Source organism: Centruroides sculpturatus, unplaced genomic scaffold (assembly GCF_000671375.1).
Source record: "Centruroides sculpturatus isolate CEXI.00-Female unplaced genomic scaffold, Cexi_2.0 scaffold273, whole genome shotgun sequence".
NCBI lineage: Eukaryota > Metazoa > Arthropoda > Arachnida > Scorpiones > Buthidae > Centruroides > Centruroides sculpturatus.
Genome location: NW_019384700.1, coordinates 595,855 through 615,469, shown reverse-complemented (window position 1 = coordinate 615,469; position 19,615 = coordinate 595,855). Strand labels below are relative to the sequence as shown.

Sequence of the window (19,615 nt, the reverse complement as noted above, 5' to 3'; positions counted from 1 at the left end):
GGTGGTAGTGATTTTCCTGGTCCTAAATTTGATTTTCTCAATTATAACTAAAACATGGATGAAGCTAATGAATATTTTTGTGTACGAATTAATACCTTTTTATGCTTATTATTATTATTTTTTAATTAAAAGATAATCTGTTATTAACGTCTGAAGTGAAAACAAGTATATTCAAGTAATTCATTATCATCACAGTATCGTTGATAAGGAAGATAAAGAAGTAAAAAATAAAAACACATAAGGATCAAATAACATTAATAAAACTTTGTATATTTTTCAAGTTAAATATAATTATAAACGTCTCAAATAACACGAATAAAATTCAATATTCTTAATTAGGAATACGTCAAACTTTAACAATATTGAGATTGATTTTTCTGTAGAGAACTAAGAATAATAATATATATATATAATAAGAATAAACACAAGTTTGACTTGCTAAATCGAAAGGAAAAGTAAAATTTACATTTAAATTGTCGAAAGTTAAAGGTCACATCGACAGGTTATTCTTCACTGTAAAAAAAAAGGGGGAGTAGACAAATTTAAAATTCAAACGATTTGCAAAGTTTTATAGCTTGGTTTTCCTATTTTTTTTTATTCTTTCTTTTTCTCCCTTTGACTATTCAGTAATCTTTCACTGGCATTCGGTGACCAAAATATCTAAAGAATATATTCAGATAATTTCTACTTTTATAGTAAGACAGTAATACGTATATAGTTGTGTATGTGTGTGTATATATTTTAAATATTGTCACGAGGAAAATCATGATTTACTTGCAAATGGAAAACTTTTCGAAATGGTATGTATATTTATATACTTTTAACATAAATATATAGAATAGTTGGAATGACGGAGAGTAGAGATTCTCTAGAAGAGCAAATCTTAGCGGAGGAACTCTGACCTTTGGCGAAAACTGACAAGGTTTGCAGCTAAACTCACGACATTGCCCTGCAAGCATTTATTGATTGCACTGTTGATTTGTACAGAATGGTCTCTTATAGGAAAGAATGTCGTTTAGTTCACGGAATTCTAGCTTTCATGGTCACTCTGATCTTTTCAATCAACTGGAATTCTCGAGTGATAAAGTCTTTTTAATGGCTTTCACCTTATCTAACAATAAATAAAATATATCCTATATATATATTTTATTTTTTTAAATTTGCAGAAGTTTTGATTTAAATAAAAATAAGTAATTTTAATCATAAAAATTTATTATTATTTTTCTAAAAAAAAAAATTATAACTCTGCTTCTCGTATCTAAAAAACCATAAAGATAAATTAAACTTTGCTCGATAATTGAGGTAGGAAGATAGCAAAATGTATATTTTTTAAGCGATTTTACCCCCTTTTTTTTAAAGAAAAAAACTGTATTAAATAATATAAAAGTTTAAGAGTTAACAAGACAAAAACAACAAATAAAACAATCATAAATAAATAATAAAAAAAGAATTTGTAAGTTAATAACGTAGATAAAAACAGAATTATTCATCTTAATGTAAATACGATAACAGTAGTTTGATTTGGAAGATGGAGGACAAACGTTATCTCGAATATAACAATAAAAAAAAAAGAGTAGAAAGTAAAGTATGCAAACAGCAAACTAACAAACGACTTTCCTATAATTACATCAAGGTAAGGGAAAGAATTCATCCAATAGAGAAAGACAGTTTCAGAATTCAATATCCGTTGCTCAAGTGTGGATAAAGAAAGTTAAAAATTCACCATGATACAACAACAATGTTAGCTGACCTACACGTGTTTCTAATGTTTCTTGTCAGCATATTGGAAACCTGTAGTTTAACTCTAGCTTTTATCTCCTTTTCGACCTTCTCTCCTCTTTAACTTAATGAACGTTCAAGCTGGTTTCTTGTACAGGAAAGTTCAATTCTGTTACATTAACAACCACCGTTGCCATTAGCAAAATTTCTATGATAATCCTCCAAGAAAAAGAAAAAAAAAAAATCAGCGAATACACTCATTACTTAGATTTTTACTTTCCGGCTCTGTTTATATATATATATATATATAACAGAGGCTTCTATGGCGATCGATTAGAAAATAATCCCCCAGATTTTTACATTTTTGGACTCAGGAGACCTTGAAATGTCGAGAAATACAAAAAATTTTGAGGTTTTTTCCCCCTTTATGTTAGTATATGTAATACACTTTGTTTGAAACTAAATAACTCCTGTTATTTAAGTCGAAAATTTCTGAAATTTGGCAGTGAGGTTTATATATTAGGTGGATTTATGCTGTTAAATTTTGGTCGTTAAAGGTCGAGGGGACGGGGAGATAAATGGGATCGCGTGTCGTATCTCGAGTAGTGCCGGACTAGTTTTCAAATTTTGCTTGAAAAGTTAAGCAACTCCTTTGTGCATAAAAAACATACTTTAATGCAAAGTTATATAAATAATTCGAAAATAAAATTATTTATTTTTGCATAATAAATATCGATTTTTGAATTGATGCCAAAGTTTGGTAGCCATTATTTAAAAAAATAATACAGTGGGAGAATGGTAAAGAGGAAGCGTGTAACTGTAAAAGAATTTCGAAAGAAATCAGCGGTTTTTTTGAAAATTTTTGATTGTTTACCGTAGAAAAACTAGCGATAGATATAAATATATATGTAGCAACAGGGATCCCTTTCGAATATTTTATGTTCTGTGAAAGACATTGCTAGGATCGTTGCGTGTTGATCTCTCGCCATGTATTGTTGTTGGTTTCTTTACGATAGAAGAAGTAAACGTTTTCGTGTTCGCTTGGAGATGAGATTTGCTGAATTGATTTTTAGTTACTTCTCTCGAAGAATATCTTAAATAATGGATAAAAATTTATGTCTGTTGTATCATTGATTTCGAATTTTTACAAATCTAAAAGGAATATTGGATAACTTGAGAAAAATCAGCTACATTCTTATATATATATGTGACATATATAATAAATAAACTTTTGTATAAAATTTACATATTTTTACATCTTTTCAATACATTTTTATTATTTTATTACTCACTATAGTTTACTTGGAATAAATTTTAGTATTAGGTTCACTGGATTATAAAATTAGAGTTATGTATAGTGTTATAAAGTTATGCTTTTATTAGCGTTAAGCTAAATTATGCTTTCATTACTAAGTTATATTCAAGATTTACTTGCAACTAAAATTCAAGTTCATGTCCATATTTGGAACTAGAGTCCAAATTATGCTTTAATTTCATAACTTGGGACTTCAGTTTCTAGCGCTTTCACTCGAAACTAGACCCTTAAAATTGAAGAAATTTTTAATATTTTATGGTATAAAATTGAATAAAATTAATATATTTAAATGTTATCGAATAAATTTTTAATAATTTTACTAAAAACACCCCGAAGTTACGAAGAATTCTAAGAAGATTTCAATTATCAAACGATCGATAACATCAAACCAAAACTTCAGCTTTCGAGTGACATTCTAATATTATTGTTGACATAATATTTTATTTATTTTACTTTATCTTCAATATTGGAAAATTCTAATGTAATTAACATACCATATTATTCACGAGTAACTGAAAAATTTTCGAAATTAATTTTGTTTGAACGTCATTCATATCGTTTGAAATAAATACGCGTGGTATTTTTTTTTTTAACTCTCCCTTCAAGAAACAAAATTAAATAGTGGAAAAGTTATTATTAATTAAATATATCAATCAATTAAACACATAGAATCGTGAAATTTATAAGAATGGTGGCACATGTGCCAAGTTGAAGCACGTGTTAACATTGGAGCGTTAATCTGGATCGTTGGATGAGTTTCGGTGGATGAAGAATAGAAGTATTGATAAGAGGGCGTGAAGAATGGAAAAAGATAGGCATGTGATTAATGGAGATAATACTGCAATCTAATCGTGGGATTATTTATAACGGGATGTTCAGGCAAAGGGAATTTGTTCGCTCAAAACTAAGCCGTTGGATTCTCTATGTGACTGATGGAAGAGGTGTTATAAACAGAGAGTTGCAATAGTTGCACAAGTGCGAATAAGACAGATGTTTGCAAGCTATCTGTTGGAGAGATTAAAAAAAAAATCATTTTTTCAACGCTGTTTTCTATTATCTTCTACTGTGCAATTTATTTACAGGCTACTTGCTGTAGTTACTTTTATATGTTCTTAATTATCTTTTTCTTTATTTTAAAATAAAAAGTTTGCTTATTTAAAGAAGAAGAATTATATTATTTTAATATTTAATACGTTTTAAAATTTAATTATGTTTTAATTATTAAGAAAAATACATAAATAATAACATATTTTATTTGATTTTTTAGGTATTTTTCTATTCATATTTCATGTAATAAAAGAGCAATGTTTTTATAATTTTTCTGATTATTAAATGTTTAATAACCTTCTTACACATTAAATTATCTACAGAATTCAAAAATACAGGATTCCAGAAGTCAGTTAACCACTTCAAAATTGAAATTTCTGCCTTATTTTGTAACCAATTGTACCGAAATTGGTACAGGTCTATTACAATTTTGAATAAGAACATTGTCATGAAATTATTCTATGATTTACATTCGTAATTCTTTCTAAAATACACGAAACAAAACACGGTTAACTGATTTTTGGGCCGTAAAAAATAAAATAATAATAAATAAATTTTTGTTTTAAATAATTATTATCTCGTCGAAAACTGCATAAATTTAATTATTTATAGAATTTTAACGTGTAAATAAAATTTAAAAAAAATAAAATAAAAAAAAAATTGGCTAATAAATTAAATTTATTNTATAGACGTTTTTATTAAAATAAAATTTATTATTAATAGAAAAATTCTAGAAAACTTTGAAGGAAATCGCAATTAAATTAAATTATACATAAAGTTTTGAAATAAGTGATTAAATTTCTGTTTTTTTTCCATCGTGTATAGATAAAACGACTACAACTAAAATAAAGAAAATTTGCAGAACAGATGCCACAAATGAAATATAAGAAAAATCTACATATTTGATTAAATTTTAATAAATCTTTGAACAAAAATAACTTTTCTTAGAAGAGAGAGAGAGAGAGAGAGAGAGAGAGGAAGATGGAGAGGAAAAAGTAAGCATATATATATATATATATATATAAATACTCTATACTCTCCTGCCTCTAAGAATCCTTCATCACTTTATTATCTTCGTCCAGTTGATTGCTAAATTTATATTGTAAAAAATTATTAAAATTAAATGCAATATTTTAAAAAGAAGATATTAAAGATATTTTTCTTAGAGAGAGAGGGGGGGAAAAATGCATGTATAAATCCTGCTGCTTTTAAGAATCTTTCATTATTCTATTATCTTTATTCAGATGATTTACTAAATTAAAAACGCGAAAAATTATTAAAATTAAATAAGATTTAAAATATTACAATTATAATATAATCTCTTTAATCATTTAAATAATTTAGTAAATTATCTGAATAAAGATATTACAGTGATGAAGGATTCTTAGAGGCAGCAGGATATATATAACTGTACAGTACATTCCCCCTTTTTCCTTAAGAAAATACGTTTTAATATTTTATTTAAAAATATTACGATTATAAAACGAAGAAAATATTAAAGATATTTTTTTAGAAGAGAGTGAGAGAAAGATATTACAAATATATATTCTGCTACCTCTAAGAATCTTTCCTTCATCACTGTATTATCTTAGGAGAGATGATTGTTATTGTGGAAATATTATTAAAATGAAATTTGATCGTGTTGTAATTGTAATATTTTCTTTCGGAAAAAAGGATATTTAAGATATTTCTTACACGAAAAAGAACTTTATAGTTATATTGAATTAGCATCGTCCTTCTATTCAAGAAACTAGTCGATGATTGATCGCTGTATAGTTAATCTATAATCATTGTGGTTTAGAGTCTATCGAGATGACTACGTTAAAGTTATAGGGTAGAATTCTCTTGTTTTAGTCTCATAAATCATTATTATAAAGCAAGCTACACGCATTTACTTCAATCTAAAGTAAGTTATAAATAAAATATTTTCCAAAAAAAAAAAAATTGTAAAAATTAGACGGCGTTACGTTACAAAATTGAGTCAAATTCTTGAAAGTTCTCTTAACTTTCAACTCTAGTTCTCATTTACCATAATAAAAAAAAAAAGCGTGAAAATAGAAAATCATTTATAAACCGGCTCTACAGGTGGTCCTTGCATGAATTCTAACAAATTCAGTCGATTAAATTTAAGAAAAACAACACTATTATTTACATTTTAAATTACGAAAAAGTAAATAAATATTATAAAAACTATAAGATTTATAAATCCAAAAGAGACATCAACAATATTGAATTTCTTTATTTTCTTCACGCATCTTTTATTACGAAGAGCAAGAGAAAAATTGTGACAGTTGTGTCCCCTTCTACTATCTCGGAACTAGTTCAATGTACTCAGACACAGGAGGAAAACAAGATTAATGTTTTCCAAGCGTAGTCAAGACTCGTTCTCCGAAGTCATTTACTTCGTAACGACTTTGTGGTCTCTGGTTAAATCAGAAAAGGGAACGAAAACTCTAAGGTTACAAATTAAACCCACCCAAGTTTAGAACTTTTCTTGAAGATACGACAATTCTGAGTGAAGGTGACAATACCAATAACAAGCCATCTCTTTTTATAGCAGTTAAGAAAAATTGAACTTGTGTCGCTTACACTGTTTACTGCTTCCAAGAAATTACCCTTCCAATTATCATAATAATGAGATGGGAATGATGTTTAAATATTAAATATCCACTTCTGTAATTGGTTCGTGGGGGTTATGTACTAGTACTAGTGATGTATAACGACATCGATGCAAGATTTCAGAATATAACCCTCCTATAGCGTTCGAACAGTGCTCATTCATCATTCTTTACTAAGGGGGATGTCCGCTTGTCTTCGTTACCCACCCACGAAGAGAATTACAATCGAACCGATATTATCCAGAAATTGAGGTAGGTAATTTATCCTTCCTGTGCCCTGTAGCATTACCATTACAGAATGTGATGGTAAGTTTACATCATCTCCTGTCTTAAAGTTATAGTGGCTCAACAGGATGGCACTTACACATCATTTCGTGGGTGGTATGGTTTGATAAACGATTGCAAATTATCATACTAAGCTGAAAACTTTTTATGTAGATTCAATTTAAGATATTTTCCTTTTCTATATGATATATAACGTGGAATTTATTATGCAAAAAAGGGAATAAAAACGTCTATGGAGGTCGTCACGTTGCAGATAGGTAGAATCTTTCAGTGACGTCAACGAGACCATCTCCCTGATGATTGTCTTTTCTAGATACCATATATGGACTTGCTTAACCCATTTAATGATTTATATATGATTTATGCGTCGTGTTTTATTAATTTCAAGATAGGTGCACGGATAGAAACGTAAGTGGAATGCTAGGGAATGAATTGGTGGACATAATGAATCATTCTATATAGAAACACCAACCAAAGGAAACATTTTGAGTGACCTGTCAGTATTCTGGTTCACGCCACTTTAAGCGACTATGTCCTACAGAGGGTTAATAGAAGCTGCTTGATTACACAAAGTAATTATAGATGACTATTTGTGCCACGTGGAAGTTTTAAATTAACGATAACTCTCACAAGCTTACCATGAAATGATAAGTGGAAAGTACAGACAGGACACTTATGTATGTTGATGTCAGGTATGAAGTGTTCATTATTCTAATAATTAATGTCCTTTTATAAGAATTCTAAGTATTATTCCTCTTATATGAAAAATTTCCATTCGTGCAGAATAAAAATTTAACTAATTATAAGAGTAATTTACTTAATTTAATTTTACTTAAATTTTAAATAAATTCGAAATTTTTCATAATTAACAATGAATTTCAATAGGATAATCATTTACAGTTTTTAAAATTTGAATTTAAACCAATTATATACTTAAATGCATCTTATTGGTCAAGTTTAAATTCAAATGAACCATTTACATTAAAGTAGCGTGTTATTAAATTTAATATTTTTGCAAAAAAAATCCTTTAAAAATATATTAAATAAAACAGTTATAAATTTAAAATAAAGGTAAATTTAATAATTTAAATTTTCGTGCGATTATAAAGATATACGTTAATACCGTTAAGCGCCTTGTTGAAAATTTGAAATTCAAACGGGCAAATCAGATTACGAGGCGTGGCTTAATCGTTCTAGAAACTTATTACAGAGAAATCTAGAAATTTAATTATAGTGAAATTATTCTGATGGTAATTTTAAGTTATTTAACTCACGAATCGAATGGAAGCCAATTTACTACATCAAAATATAACATCAAAAGGAAGAAATTAATTAATTATTATTAATTTTTTCTTTTTTTTTTCTGGAATGAAAAGTAGTGAGATATTCATAACGGATCCTAGAAGCGTATTGCTCCTAATTAGTCTATAGGAAGTAAAAGTCTTCCATACTTAGCCTATCTGGTACAGCACCAGTGATTGATTATGTAGTACTACTCGCTAGTGTCTGGAGCAGACGTTGTTAAGTGGTTGCACAGTTGATGAAGATAAATGAAAGATAATATTGTTGAAGCCAAAGCTTCGGCTTCTTTAGTGATGATTCTGTTTCTTGGTTTCATCAGAAATAAGCATTTTAAAATGACGGCCTGTCTGACTATTCAACACTCGCATGAATAGATAAACAAGGTCGTAATTTGAAAGCTGATATTGAAGTTAGAAAGAAAAATGATTTATAGTTCACAAAATGCTTATTTAATATTTTTCACTGACTTTACTTATCGGTAAAATATCGTGAAACAGCTCGTTACTTCATCTAGAAAGTGAAGATATCATTGGTAATTGAGAAAAATAAAGATGACAGGGTAGAAAAATTTGTTACTGCCGTATACGTTGTGTATAAATCAATGGAAATAAGTATAAATGGCATAGATTTTTGCAACAGTTGCTATAGAAAAAAAACCCCTAACATTTTTTTTTCTTTTATTACTTTAATAGAACTAATCGCAATTTTATTCAATATCAGTGATACTGTTGATGCAATAACCATTTTTTTTTGTTAAGGATACAAGATTTTCTGGATGATAAAACATGTAATTTAATTGGGCTGCAATTTGAAAAAATTGTAGATCTATAAATTTCCACTATTCGTCTGTCTATCCTTCCTTAATCTTCAGAATGGCATAAGATACATGAAAATCGAGACCAGATATGAAACTATTAGGGGTAATAAACTCCGAATAACTATACAAAAACGTCCGGTTTAAACCGGAAATCACGTGATTTCAATTGTTATATAAATGACCGACATGCTATCAGGAAAAGTATGATGTACAGGGGCAAGCCAGTATTAATGGAGAGCATATATTTTAAATGAAATAAATTAAGAACACGATTAAAAGTTGCAGTCCAGTAATGTGACAATAATTTTTGCTTGTTACTTCATAAAATATTACTGTAACACAATTAAATTAACCTTTAAAAAGTGTTTAATATTAATTAAATTTATTTATAAATTTATAAATTAAAAATACTACTTTACAATATTACAATATCACCATGCTATTACAGTAGCAAAATCGAATGTCAACATACGTTTGGGGAGAGAGAGAAATAAATTTATTACACAACGAAAATTTATTAACAAAGTAACATAAATTAGATGCATTAATTATAATTAAATTAGCATAAATTGTGATTAAGATAGTTTAAATTGTAACTAAGTACAAGTTGTGATTCATTTATAACTAAAGTAGTGTAAGTTATAATTATATTTCAATTATATGTAACTAAGGTAGCATTAAGCAGTAACTCTGATTATTAATGAGGCAAGTTTGCTATAATATTAATCAATAGTTTTCTAGTGAAATGAATTTAAAATTGAACCAAATTAGCTTAAATTTATTATAAATAATAAAAATTAAGGTTACAACACCAGTAATTATGAATAGAAAACAGGAAAAGTTGATACTGGATACGTAAATAAACACGTGCTTTAAGAAATTAAAGTATTAATAAAATATTCTCTCAAATTTTTTTTATTATAAAGTATAAACTTATTATTCATTAAGAGTAACAAGTTGCTAAAGAGAGGAGCCGGAAAAAATAAGGAGGAGAAGGGAGAACTGAGCCATTTTTCCAATCTAAGAGATTCAAATATTGATCGTCTTGAAGAAATTGAAGTGAAATTCGATCTCCTTTCAAATTTCTCGAGCTTGTACTTGCCTATTTATAAATCCTGCTTCGTATTAGTACTTGATAAACGCCAGTTTAGTATGCAAATAGAAATTGTTTAGAGGTAAAGGAAGAGAGAAAAAATGGAAGGTAAAAGAGGGAGAGAGAGAGAGAGAGAGAGAGACGAATCAACTCTTCAATTTCCACCTAAAGAAAATTAAATTTGTTACTCGCTATTTCTTATTGTTTTTCCTTTTTCTTATCTAAGGTGCATGCTTCTTAGTAGATTGCGTTATAGGGTACGTACCGTATGTCTGTACGGACGTTGCACGTCATGTTGGACAAACACAGTATCTCGGGGTATTTTTTTCGATTTACTGCATAGGCACTTCAGCCAGGGGCTAGCGAGATGGAGCGAATGGAAACAACCACTTTTTGTCCCACTGGTGTCACTTTTTATTGCTGGCCCGATGTTTCTGCTTGCTGATTTGGTAGGAAACACAATCTTTTCGATCAAATTTTTGGAATAGAAAGTAAAATTTCCCTTCCAAGAGGAGCAATTTGAAGTCTTGCAGAAAATAACTTTCTGATCTTAAGCTTATTCCGGTAGGAAATTCATTGTTCTTAATGTCACGTTGAACAATGCACTGTTTTTCAAAATTGCTTTTCATATTCTTCTATTTACTTTTGTGATAAAGAAAAAAATGCATATAAATATATAATTTCTCCCTTTCTCTTCTCTTAAAAATAAAATAATTCTCTTATACAAATAAGTAATAATGTTTTTATAAGTATTATGATGTAAAACAAACACGTTTCGATGAATTTAAGTAGATTTATACTCTTTTCCTTTCACAAGTAAACATTGTTACAATTACAAATTTAAAATTTATTTTAAATCGAAAAAGTAGCAGCTGTATCACGGAATAATAAAGAAAAATACAATTGAAATGACTTGAAAGGAACGAATATATTATAAACAAATGACTAGTTTAATGCCAGAACCTTTATAATTTTCATATCGACATGTCAATAAGGAAAGAAATCATCTAAAAGAGCAAAATTTATTGTCACAATTCCGGACTGTAATTTTTAATCATATTCATAATTTATTTCATTTAAAATATATGCTCTCGATCTCAAATTAATAGAGTTTTGCCCCTGTACATCATACTTTTCCTGATAATAGCAGAGTCATCTATGTAACTACATTCTAAGAAAAAATTTTTAAATTAAAATTACGTAATTTTGATTGTAAACTGGAAGTTCATATATAATTAATCGGGCCTCCGACCCCTATGCTTTCTATATCTTTTTCAATTTTCATCTATCTAAGACCGTTCTCATGATTAATGAAGGACAGACAGACATAAGTTGTAATGTATAAATCTACAATTTAAAAAATTATAGTCCAATAAAATAATATATAATAAATACAGGGAATTAATAAACAGAAGCATTTAATTTTCATTAAATTTCGTAATGAAAATACAATAGTAGTCAATTATCGTCTCTTCATTCACAAGAGAAACACCATCTAAACTCATCCTTTATGGATTCATTGTGTACTTTTTTCTATTATTATTATTTTTTTTTTTATTCAATTTCTTTTATTCTGTAACTCCTCAATTGCCAATGTTTTCTTTGTTTTTTAACCCCGCGGACAACTTTTCAAGGAAATACAAGAAAAGCTTAATTGTCTTTATGGTGGCGTGGCATTCCTTGAAGCAGACTGTGTTATATGGTTCTGTTCATCACAGACATCAATGAACTTCGGGCTAATCACGTGATCGACACCTCAACAATAAAGTGCAACCTTTTTCTTTTTTACTTTTTTGTTTTACTTTTTCATTCCTTCCTGTTCCAGATTTTTATCCATTAAAAGAAAGACATACAAAGGAACTGATTGAGAAGTATCATAAAGAAAAAATATATATATATAGTTAACTTAAATAAACGAACTGATCTCGGAACAAAGGATAAAAATAAAGAAATCTCAATTGGATTCTCTTACGTGCAGTTTGATTGATTAACTGTTTTAAATTAAAGAGGAGAAGATGGGTCATTTATATACTTGTAAATTGAAGTTTCTTATATTATTTTTTCCGATTGATAGAAATATTTATACAATTTGTTTAGTAGAAATTGTAATGTTTTGAAAAAATATCCAAAACAATTTTTCAGAGGATGTACCCATTTTACTGAAGAAAAAAATAAATAAATAAATAAAACGAAAAAAAAACCTTTATATTTAGGGTATACGCATGGAAAGTCACGAACGGGTTTTCTCTCTAGTGTTTAAATATTTCGAAGCTTTCCATGTAAACAAATAGAGTTATAAGAATCACGTAAAATGGAAGAATTTTATCGCGTAACACAAGAGTTTGTTGCATTAGTTCGACTGTTGTTTGCCCATTGAAAGAGCAGCCATTTTCTCCATCGTCTAGGTGTCAAGAAAGTCGATAGCTATGCGTCTCGCTCCATTGGTTGCAAGGTGACTGACCCCTTAGTGTTACCAGCAGCTCTTTACTGCTTTCACTACTGATTAGCTTTATCAGTAGGTAAATACATGATTGACGCGTAATGCACCACTCTCACTCTCTTTACATCCTCTTTCTCTATTTTTTTTCTTTTTAATGATTTAACGTTAAGTATTCTAAATTGAATTTTATGAGATATATCGAGTTTTATCTGCTAGACGATCGACAAGATGATGGAAGAATGTTTCCTTTAGTTAGAAGAGAAGTAATGTCTTTTATTTTATTTTCTTTTTTAAAAAAAGAAAATAATAATAGAAGAATTTTAACTGATTTGTCAAAATGGATATATTATTATTATTTTTTTTTATATATTTCTAATTTTATAAAGAGAAGTTTTATTAAATTATTATGTCTGGCAGTAATAATTGAAGTAAGTTTGAAAGCTTAAAGATCTAAAAAAAAATTAGAAACGTAAGAAAAATAAAGTTGACAGACAGAAGAACTCATTAGTTTTACTATAATTGTAAAAGATTTAGAAAATTGAATTTTTAGACTTAAGAAATTGAATTAAGTCATACGTTTGGTATAAATTTTAATTATTTCGTTAAAGTTTCTTTCTATAAAATTTAATACTTTTATATAATTTTATCTTTATATTTGTATGTGAAAACAGAAATTCTCAACCTGTGGCTCGCGGATCTTCAAGGATTCTCTATGCTCTAAGAAAAAGAACCGCAAAAAATTCAATATTTTAACCGACTCTAATGAAATAAAATATACCAAAATGTACAGTAGATACACATTTATTGATGCTTGTAAACATAGAAGAAGATAAAATAAAGATTTGTAAGGCTGTCAGTCGAAAAAATGTCCCTCTATCTTAGGATCTGACAATTTTTTTTTTTTTTTTAAACTTTAAAACTTTAGGAGGATGAAGGATGTTGGATGAAGATGATTCTCATTTGTTTATAATAAATGTAGACTTTTCTAAATTAAATTTCTCCACTAAAATGGAGAATATAGTTCAATTAACAATTCCCATTTCAGTAATTAGTTACAAGAAGATTTATAAATCGAATCTTCGATAATAAAATTTTACAGAAACTATTTTAGATAAAAAAAAGATGAAATTATTTGTGATAATAAAAATTTCGAAATTATTAAATAACAAAGAGTATAATAACTATTTGGGTGGATTGACAGTAAAGTATCTTAACCATCTCATCAAACTGAGTTATCTCTTTAGTTGAAGCGCCTCTCGAAATCTCAACTGTGGACATGTGATCACTTGCCAACAGATTTCTAAGGTTACTTCAAATAGTACACATAACCGACCATCATAGAGTAGATATAGTCAGAGGTGCATCAAACTGATAAAGTTGAACGCTTCTGTTGCACCTTTTGCCTTCTGGCGTCACTTTGAGGATTTCCAGATTTTATATATATATTTTTTTTTTATTTTTTACTATAGACAAGAATCCGATCAACGGTTTAAAAAAGTCCATTTCGAAAATGCCAATACTTATAATATAGAGTTGGAAAGAATCCAATGATGGGATTGAGAAAAGAAGATTGAAAACTAAACAACCGATACGAATAAAATTGATAACAAATACGAGTTCTTACTGTGAATTTGTTCGCGTATATACGTAAAAAAAATTGATAACAAATTTTTACAATATTCTAAGCTAGAATATTCGCATTTTAAACGTGATTACTCTACTACACGTGAAAATAAACAGATAGGTACTATACTGTCTGTACCATAAGATCTCTCTATACAATATGTAAAGTGAATGAACTCATATTCATAGCAAGAAAATATTAAAAAATTCTTGGAAAATATTAAGATAAAAAATATTATAATATTTTTCTATATCTATATAAACAATTTACATAAAAAAAGTTTAAAGTTTTAATCGAATATTTCGCGTAAAAAATTCCGAAACTTTTTTCCCTATATAATGCTCACGTTATAAGGAAGAGGAAACTGTAAAATTAAAAATTAATTTCAAAATAAAACTGTAAATATTTTATAAATTTCGATTGCTTAACGGATAAAAAAATATATTCTAATGTAAAATTTTAAAATTTATATAATATTCTATGCGAGAGACGACTTCAAATTTGATTTATCCATCTTGATTTTGATACGCATCTACAAGTGATGCTTAGGATATAAAAATATTTCAAAATCAATTTATGTTATATAAAATTTTTCTATATAAATTTATTTAAAAATATGTTTAAAATAAAAAAAAGTAACAAGAATTTATTACTGAAAATATAAAAATAATATTTAAAATTATAAATTGATAAACAAGAGCAAGAGCATCACTCTATAATAACTTAGAGTAAAGTTAATGTTTATAATAGAGTATGATATTTAATACGAGAATTTATTATGTATAATGGAGGAATTTCAAGTGAAAATAAAATAAAAAAATAAATAAATTTACGAGAGAATTAAAGTTATGTTACTTTAACATGCAACTATAATAATGTAACTCTAATATCACGCTACTAAAATGAAAAATATACATTAAAAATATACTTAAAAATAAACTTAAAAATTTTTTAAAAATTAATTATTATTCTTATAATAATAATAATAAAATCTATAAACATTTGGAGTATTTTTTTATTGAATTTTAAAGAGTCAGAAGTGATGTAAATAATAAAAATTAAAAAAAAATATATATATATATAACAGTCATTACAGCAAATGCGAATAAAATCGAAACAATAAATAAACTTACCGAGCCACAATTTTCTAGCAACGTTAGGAGGAAAAACCAAGTGCAACAGATCTACGTTCTTTCTTCTTTCAACTTCGACAGCTTTATTGGCTTCTTGTATGGAGTTCTTTAGCTTGTCCATCCTCCTTTTCAATCCGTCTTGAGCTCGCACCTGCTCCTCTACTAAAATGATATCCCTTGTAGCATCGTGGATGGGGATATCAGATAAGTACAAACCTCTAGCATTCATCTCGTCTAAACCGTTTACAACTGGAGATCCTAAGAATAATAATGAGTCTGATTCTGGACAATATATCATTTGCCCTTTTAACGACATCTCCTAAAATATATTATAAATTAATTAGCTTGTAATTCTAATTTAAACTAGAATTAGTTCAATTTTTATAATTAATTACTTCGGTTTAAATAAAGATATTCAAATTTAATATTCAATTATTTTTTAGAATATTTGGATCAGATAGAGTAAACTGTTAGTAAAGTTAATGCATACCTCGACTTGTTTGTGACAATTGTGAATGGTTAAGAAAAAAGGCATGTTCATCTTAGCGTAAATAGCTTGAAAGCAAGGAGATATTTTGGGTTGTTGTATTCGAAAGAATTTCATGATATTACATCCTCTAATTTTCTTACTTCTATCTCCAATAAGTTTAGATAAACCTAAACCTACTTGAGTTAACTTTAGATTGCGGTCAACAACAAAATGAAATGGGAAAGCTTTACAAAATGAAGTAACAGACAATCGAGTATCTCCTGTTTCTATTGAGTTGCATTCCAATACAGGAGGATCTTTTTCGTTCGCTTCTCCTATTTTCACTTCGTATAAATAGCTAGCGACAGAATTTCTTCGCATCTCTATGATAGTTCTTAAATGGAATAAACTATCTAAAATCCTTTTTATGACGCCAACAAATGCTCTAGCCCAGAATAACCTCTTCGTTGATAACTCTAGAATCAGATGATCATTGGATGATTTCGGCAATACTTTAAGTGTCTCTCTTTCTTCCTGGTCCGATTTATCGAGAACATAGTCGAGGCATTCCAAACTAGTAAAGAAATCAACTGCTGTACCTCCCAGAAAACTAAGAGCTCTTTCATGAGATTTTAAACAAGTTATTGCATGAAGACTTCCACATTCTTCGAGAAGCTTATCTTTCTCCAAATCTGTAAAAGTATCTTTTCTTGATTAATGTGCATCGAAATTGTGGCACATTTTAAAATCAAAGTTTAATGCATAATAAATAGTCTATTAATTCTTCATTAATAATAATACTAACCGAACAAAGAAGAATATTCAGACAATTTCTTGAGATGGTCATCTTCAAAATTTTTAAAATCACTTTCATTTTTATCCATTTGTAAATTGAAAAATTGAACATCGTTCTCAGATTGAAATTCTCTTGATTAAAAAATAAAATAATTTAATTCACAAAATTAAGAAAGAAGGAAACATAAACAAGATGATTTTCTTTAAAGACTCTGTCTTAACTTTTTTAATTTACAATTTTAGCAATTTACATAAGGGAAGGATTAAATTAAACATGTTTTCTTGGCTGTAATTAAAATTATATTAACAGTATGCAATTTTTTAAATAGCAGGCAAACTTTAATACCTATTGTTAATATTATGCTAAATCAAAAGATGGAAGACCTAGTCGAAAATTAGATTTATAAAAAATTAAGAGGCTGTCTTTTAAAGTAGTAGTGCGAAGTTTTCATATCTATAATAAAGAAACATCTACTTACTTATGATTTTTTTCTTTTGCTATATTCTCAACAATCGAGGATAGTACATAATTCTGAAATAAAAATATAAATATGTATCATGTTTTCATTTAAAAATAATAAATCTTTAACACAGCTTTGAAATTATATCAGTGTTTTTTGATTTATCGATTTTCTTGTCATACTTTCTAGAACTGGGTTTTACAGTCTTTTAGTGAAGTTGTCAAAGTATGTCACCAACACGCCTTCTGCCTCGTTGACAAACTCAACGACCACTTATATATTTTTTTACTACTTTACACAACATAAAAATTTTAAGTAAAGTTAAGTTGCTTCAAATACCAGAAAGATATTTTNTAAATACATTTTTTTTAAGTTAATTTAGATTTAATTATGTGTGAGAAGTAAATACGAAAAGAGCATCACTCCTACTTTAAGTGGAATAAAATCATATAAAATACGTATTAAACTATAACATATAATTATATTTATTGTTTTATTTAGAGTCAATTCAAGGGATAATGAAAGAAAAAAAGCGAGAGGATGAGGAAGAGGAGAGATGCTGAGCAGATAATTTCGAATAACTTTTATGAATAAATTCTCTTTATAAATCATTATTTAAAGAAAAATAAATAATAAACAGGGTGAGAGATTTAAATATCATATAAATAAAGTAAAAAAAATAAACAAATTATATAATTTGTTATAAAAGAATTGAATTGTATTTTATTCGATATGAATGCATTAAAAAACACATTATTTATCACTAAGTAACTAAGAAGTAATTGACTTTTATTTATCATCAATTGAATAATAATAATCTTCTAATGACAAAATCTTAATTCTTAACTTCTAAGCTAATGACCAGTCAATAAATTAAGAGTTAATCATCATTAACCCCAATTTAAATCACGAAAATATAAAGCAATTTCTTGTTTCAGGCCAAGTAACTAAGATAGAAGGGGTTACGAATAAATTTCTACTTACTTAAACTCTCTTATTTTTTTTATTGTTTACAGAAAAAAATAAAATAAATTCTTTAAAACAACATTCATACATTAAAAAAATCGAAAATATTACCAAGAATTTTTCATATTTTTATTATAAATTCAAAAAAAAAGAATCTTGGGATGGATATATTTAACATACTGTATAAACACTTTTCATGAAAGCGTATCGCGTGTATATATTATTCTAACAAGTTTTCTTCTTAGGAGTAAAGTAAATAAACTGAAAAGGAAACAATATCTAAAAATATAAACATGTTTTAATACATATAGGACAGTTTGAAGAGGTTATTTATATACCGTAATCTATATACATCCATATATAGGATACATCTTTTAGAATTAGATAGAAAGAGAAATGAAGAAAAAAATATATATGTTATGTATAATTCTATGTGACTTGAATTTGAATTTATTTTCCATCAAACGATGAAGATACGTCTTTAGAGAAAGATAGAGCATTGCTACAAATCAATAGAAGCAAACAATCAGTGACACTCTTGATCTGCCAGCACGTACTAAAAGTTTCAGTGACAATTCTTTATTCCCCCCTCTCTACTAGAATTGAATGCAAACGTATTCACGCCAACTGCATGTTATCGATGAAAGTCAGAAGCTGTTTGTACAAAACAGCTAAAAAAATAATAATAAATAAATAGAAAAATGTACAAGAAGTAGGAATTTTTGTATAGTATCTTTGTCATTTTCATTTTATAAATTTATTCTGTATTCTTACTGATTTATAAAATGGGTATTGAACTATTTGAAAGGAAAACTTTCTACTTTGTAGGAAATAGTTATACATTTGGTATAAATATAATTAAAAATTAATAAAATAATCGAATTAGATTGAGCCTATCTCTGTAAACAATATCGAAGCATCATGGAAGATGGAGAGGATGCTGTTCCTCTTAGCAGATTATAAAAACAAATTAAAAATTAAACGAAGAAAATAATAATATTTTATTTAATTAATAATAAATTTTATCATTAAATTTTTCATTAAAACACGAAAGAATCTTTAGAATCTAATTGATGTATGTGTTCTTATAGAATAGCTTATTCTTGGATTAACCTGTTTCCAGAAGGTTAATTCTTCTTAGAAGAATGGTTAACGAGTAAATCTATTATAGAAAGATTAGAAATTTCTAAAAATTGAATACAATTTTTACATATTTTATGATTAAAACCACAGAGAACCACTTTAAGCATAACTCTTTATTTAGAAGCTAGATGCTTAAATTTAATTGTATTATTTAAAAATATTAAATATACGATTTAGAAATGGTATTATTTTAGTAGAAAAGCTGAAAACCTGCTGCAGCAAGTTCATAAAAATTCAGAAAAATTGTAATAAAAAGAATAATAAAATGTTTATTATTATTTTATCTTTTATCAAGATCGCATAACGTTAATCAAAAATAGTGTGAATATTTTGTATCTTTTAAAGATATTTTATATCCCTTAACTAGGTTTGTTTTATTGCATTTTTT

The 19,615-nt window shown here is 27.4% G+C and overlaps 1 protein-coding gene across 1 annotated transcript in view; it reads right to left on the bottom strand.

Moving 5' to 3' along the window:
- Positions 1-17,184, bottom strand: part of LOC111627521 (head-specific guanylate cyclase-like) — a 46,462-nt gene extending 29,278 nt beyond the window's left edge. Inside the window, exons 1-4 of the mRNA XM_023371111.1 lie at positions 17,137-17,184; positions 16,668-16,789; positions 15,884-16,554; positions 15,394-15,712 (exon numbers count right to left, since the gene is read on the bottom strand). Coding sequence (XP_023226879.1) covers positions 15,394-15,712; positions 15,884-16,554; positions 16,668-16,746 — 1,069 coding nt within the window. The 5' untranslated portion in view covers positions 16,747-16,789; positions 17,137-17,184. The remainder of the gene's footprint in view (positions 1-15,393; positions 15,713-15,883; positions 16,555-16,667; positions 16,790-17,136) is intronic.
- Positions 17,185-19,615: the final 2,431 nt, after the last annotated feature.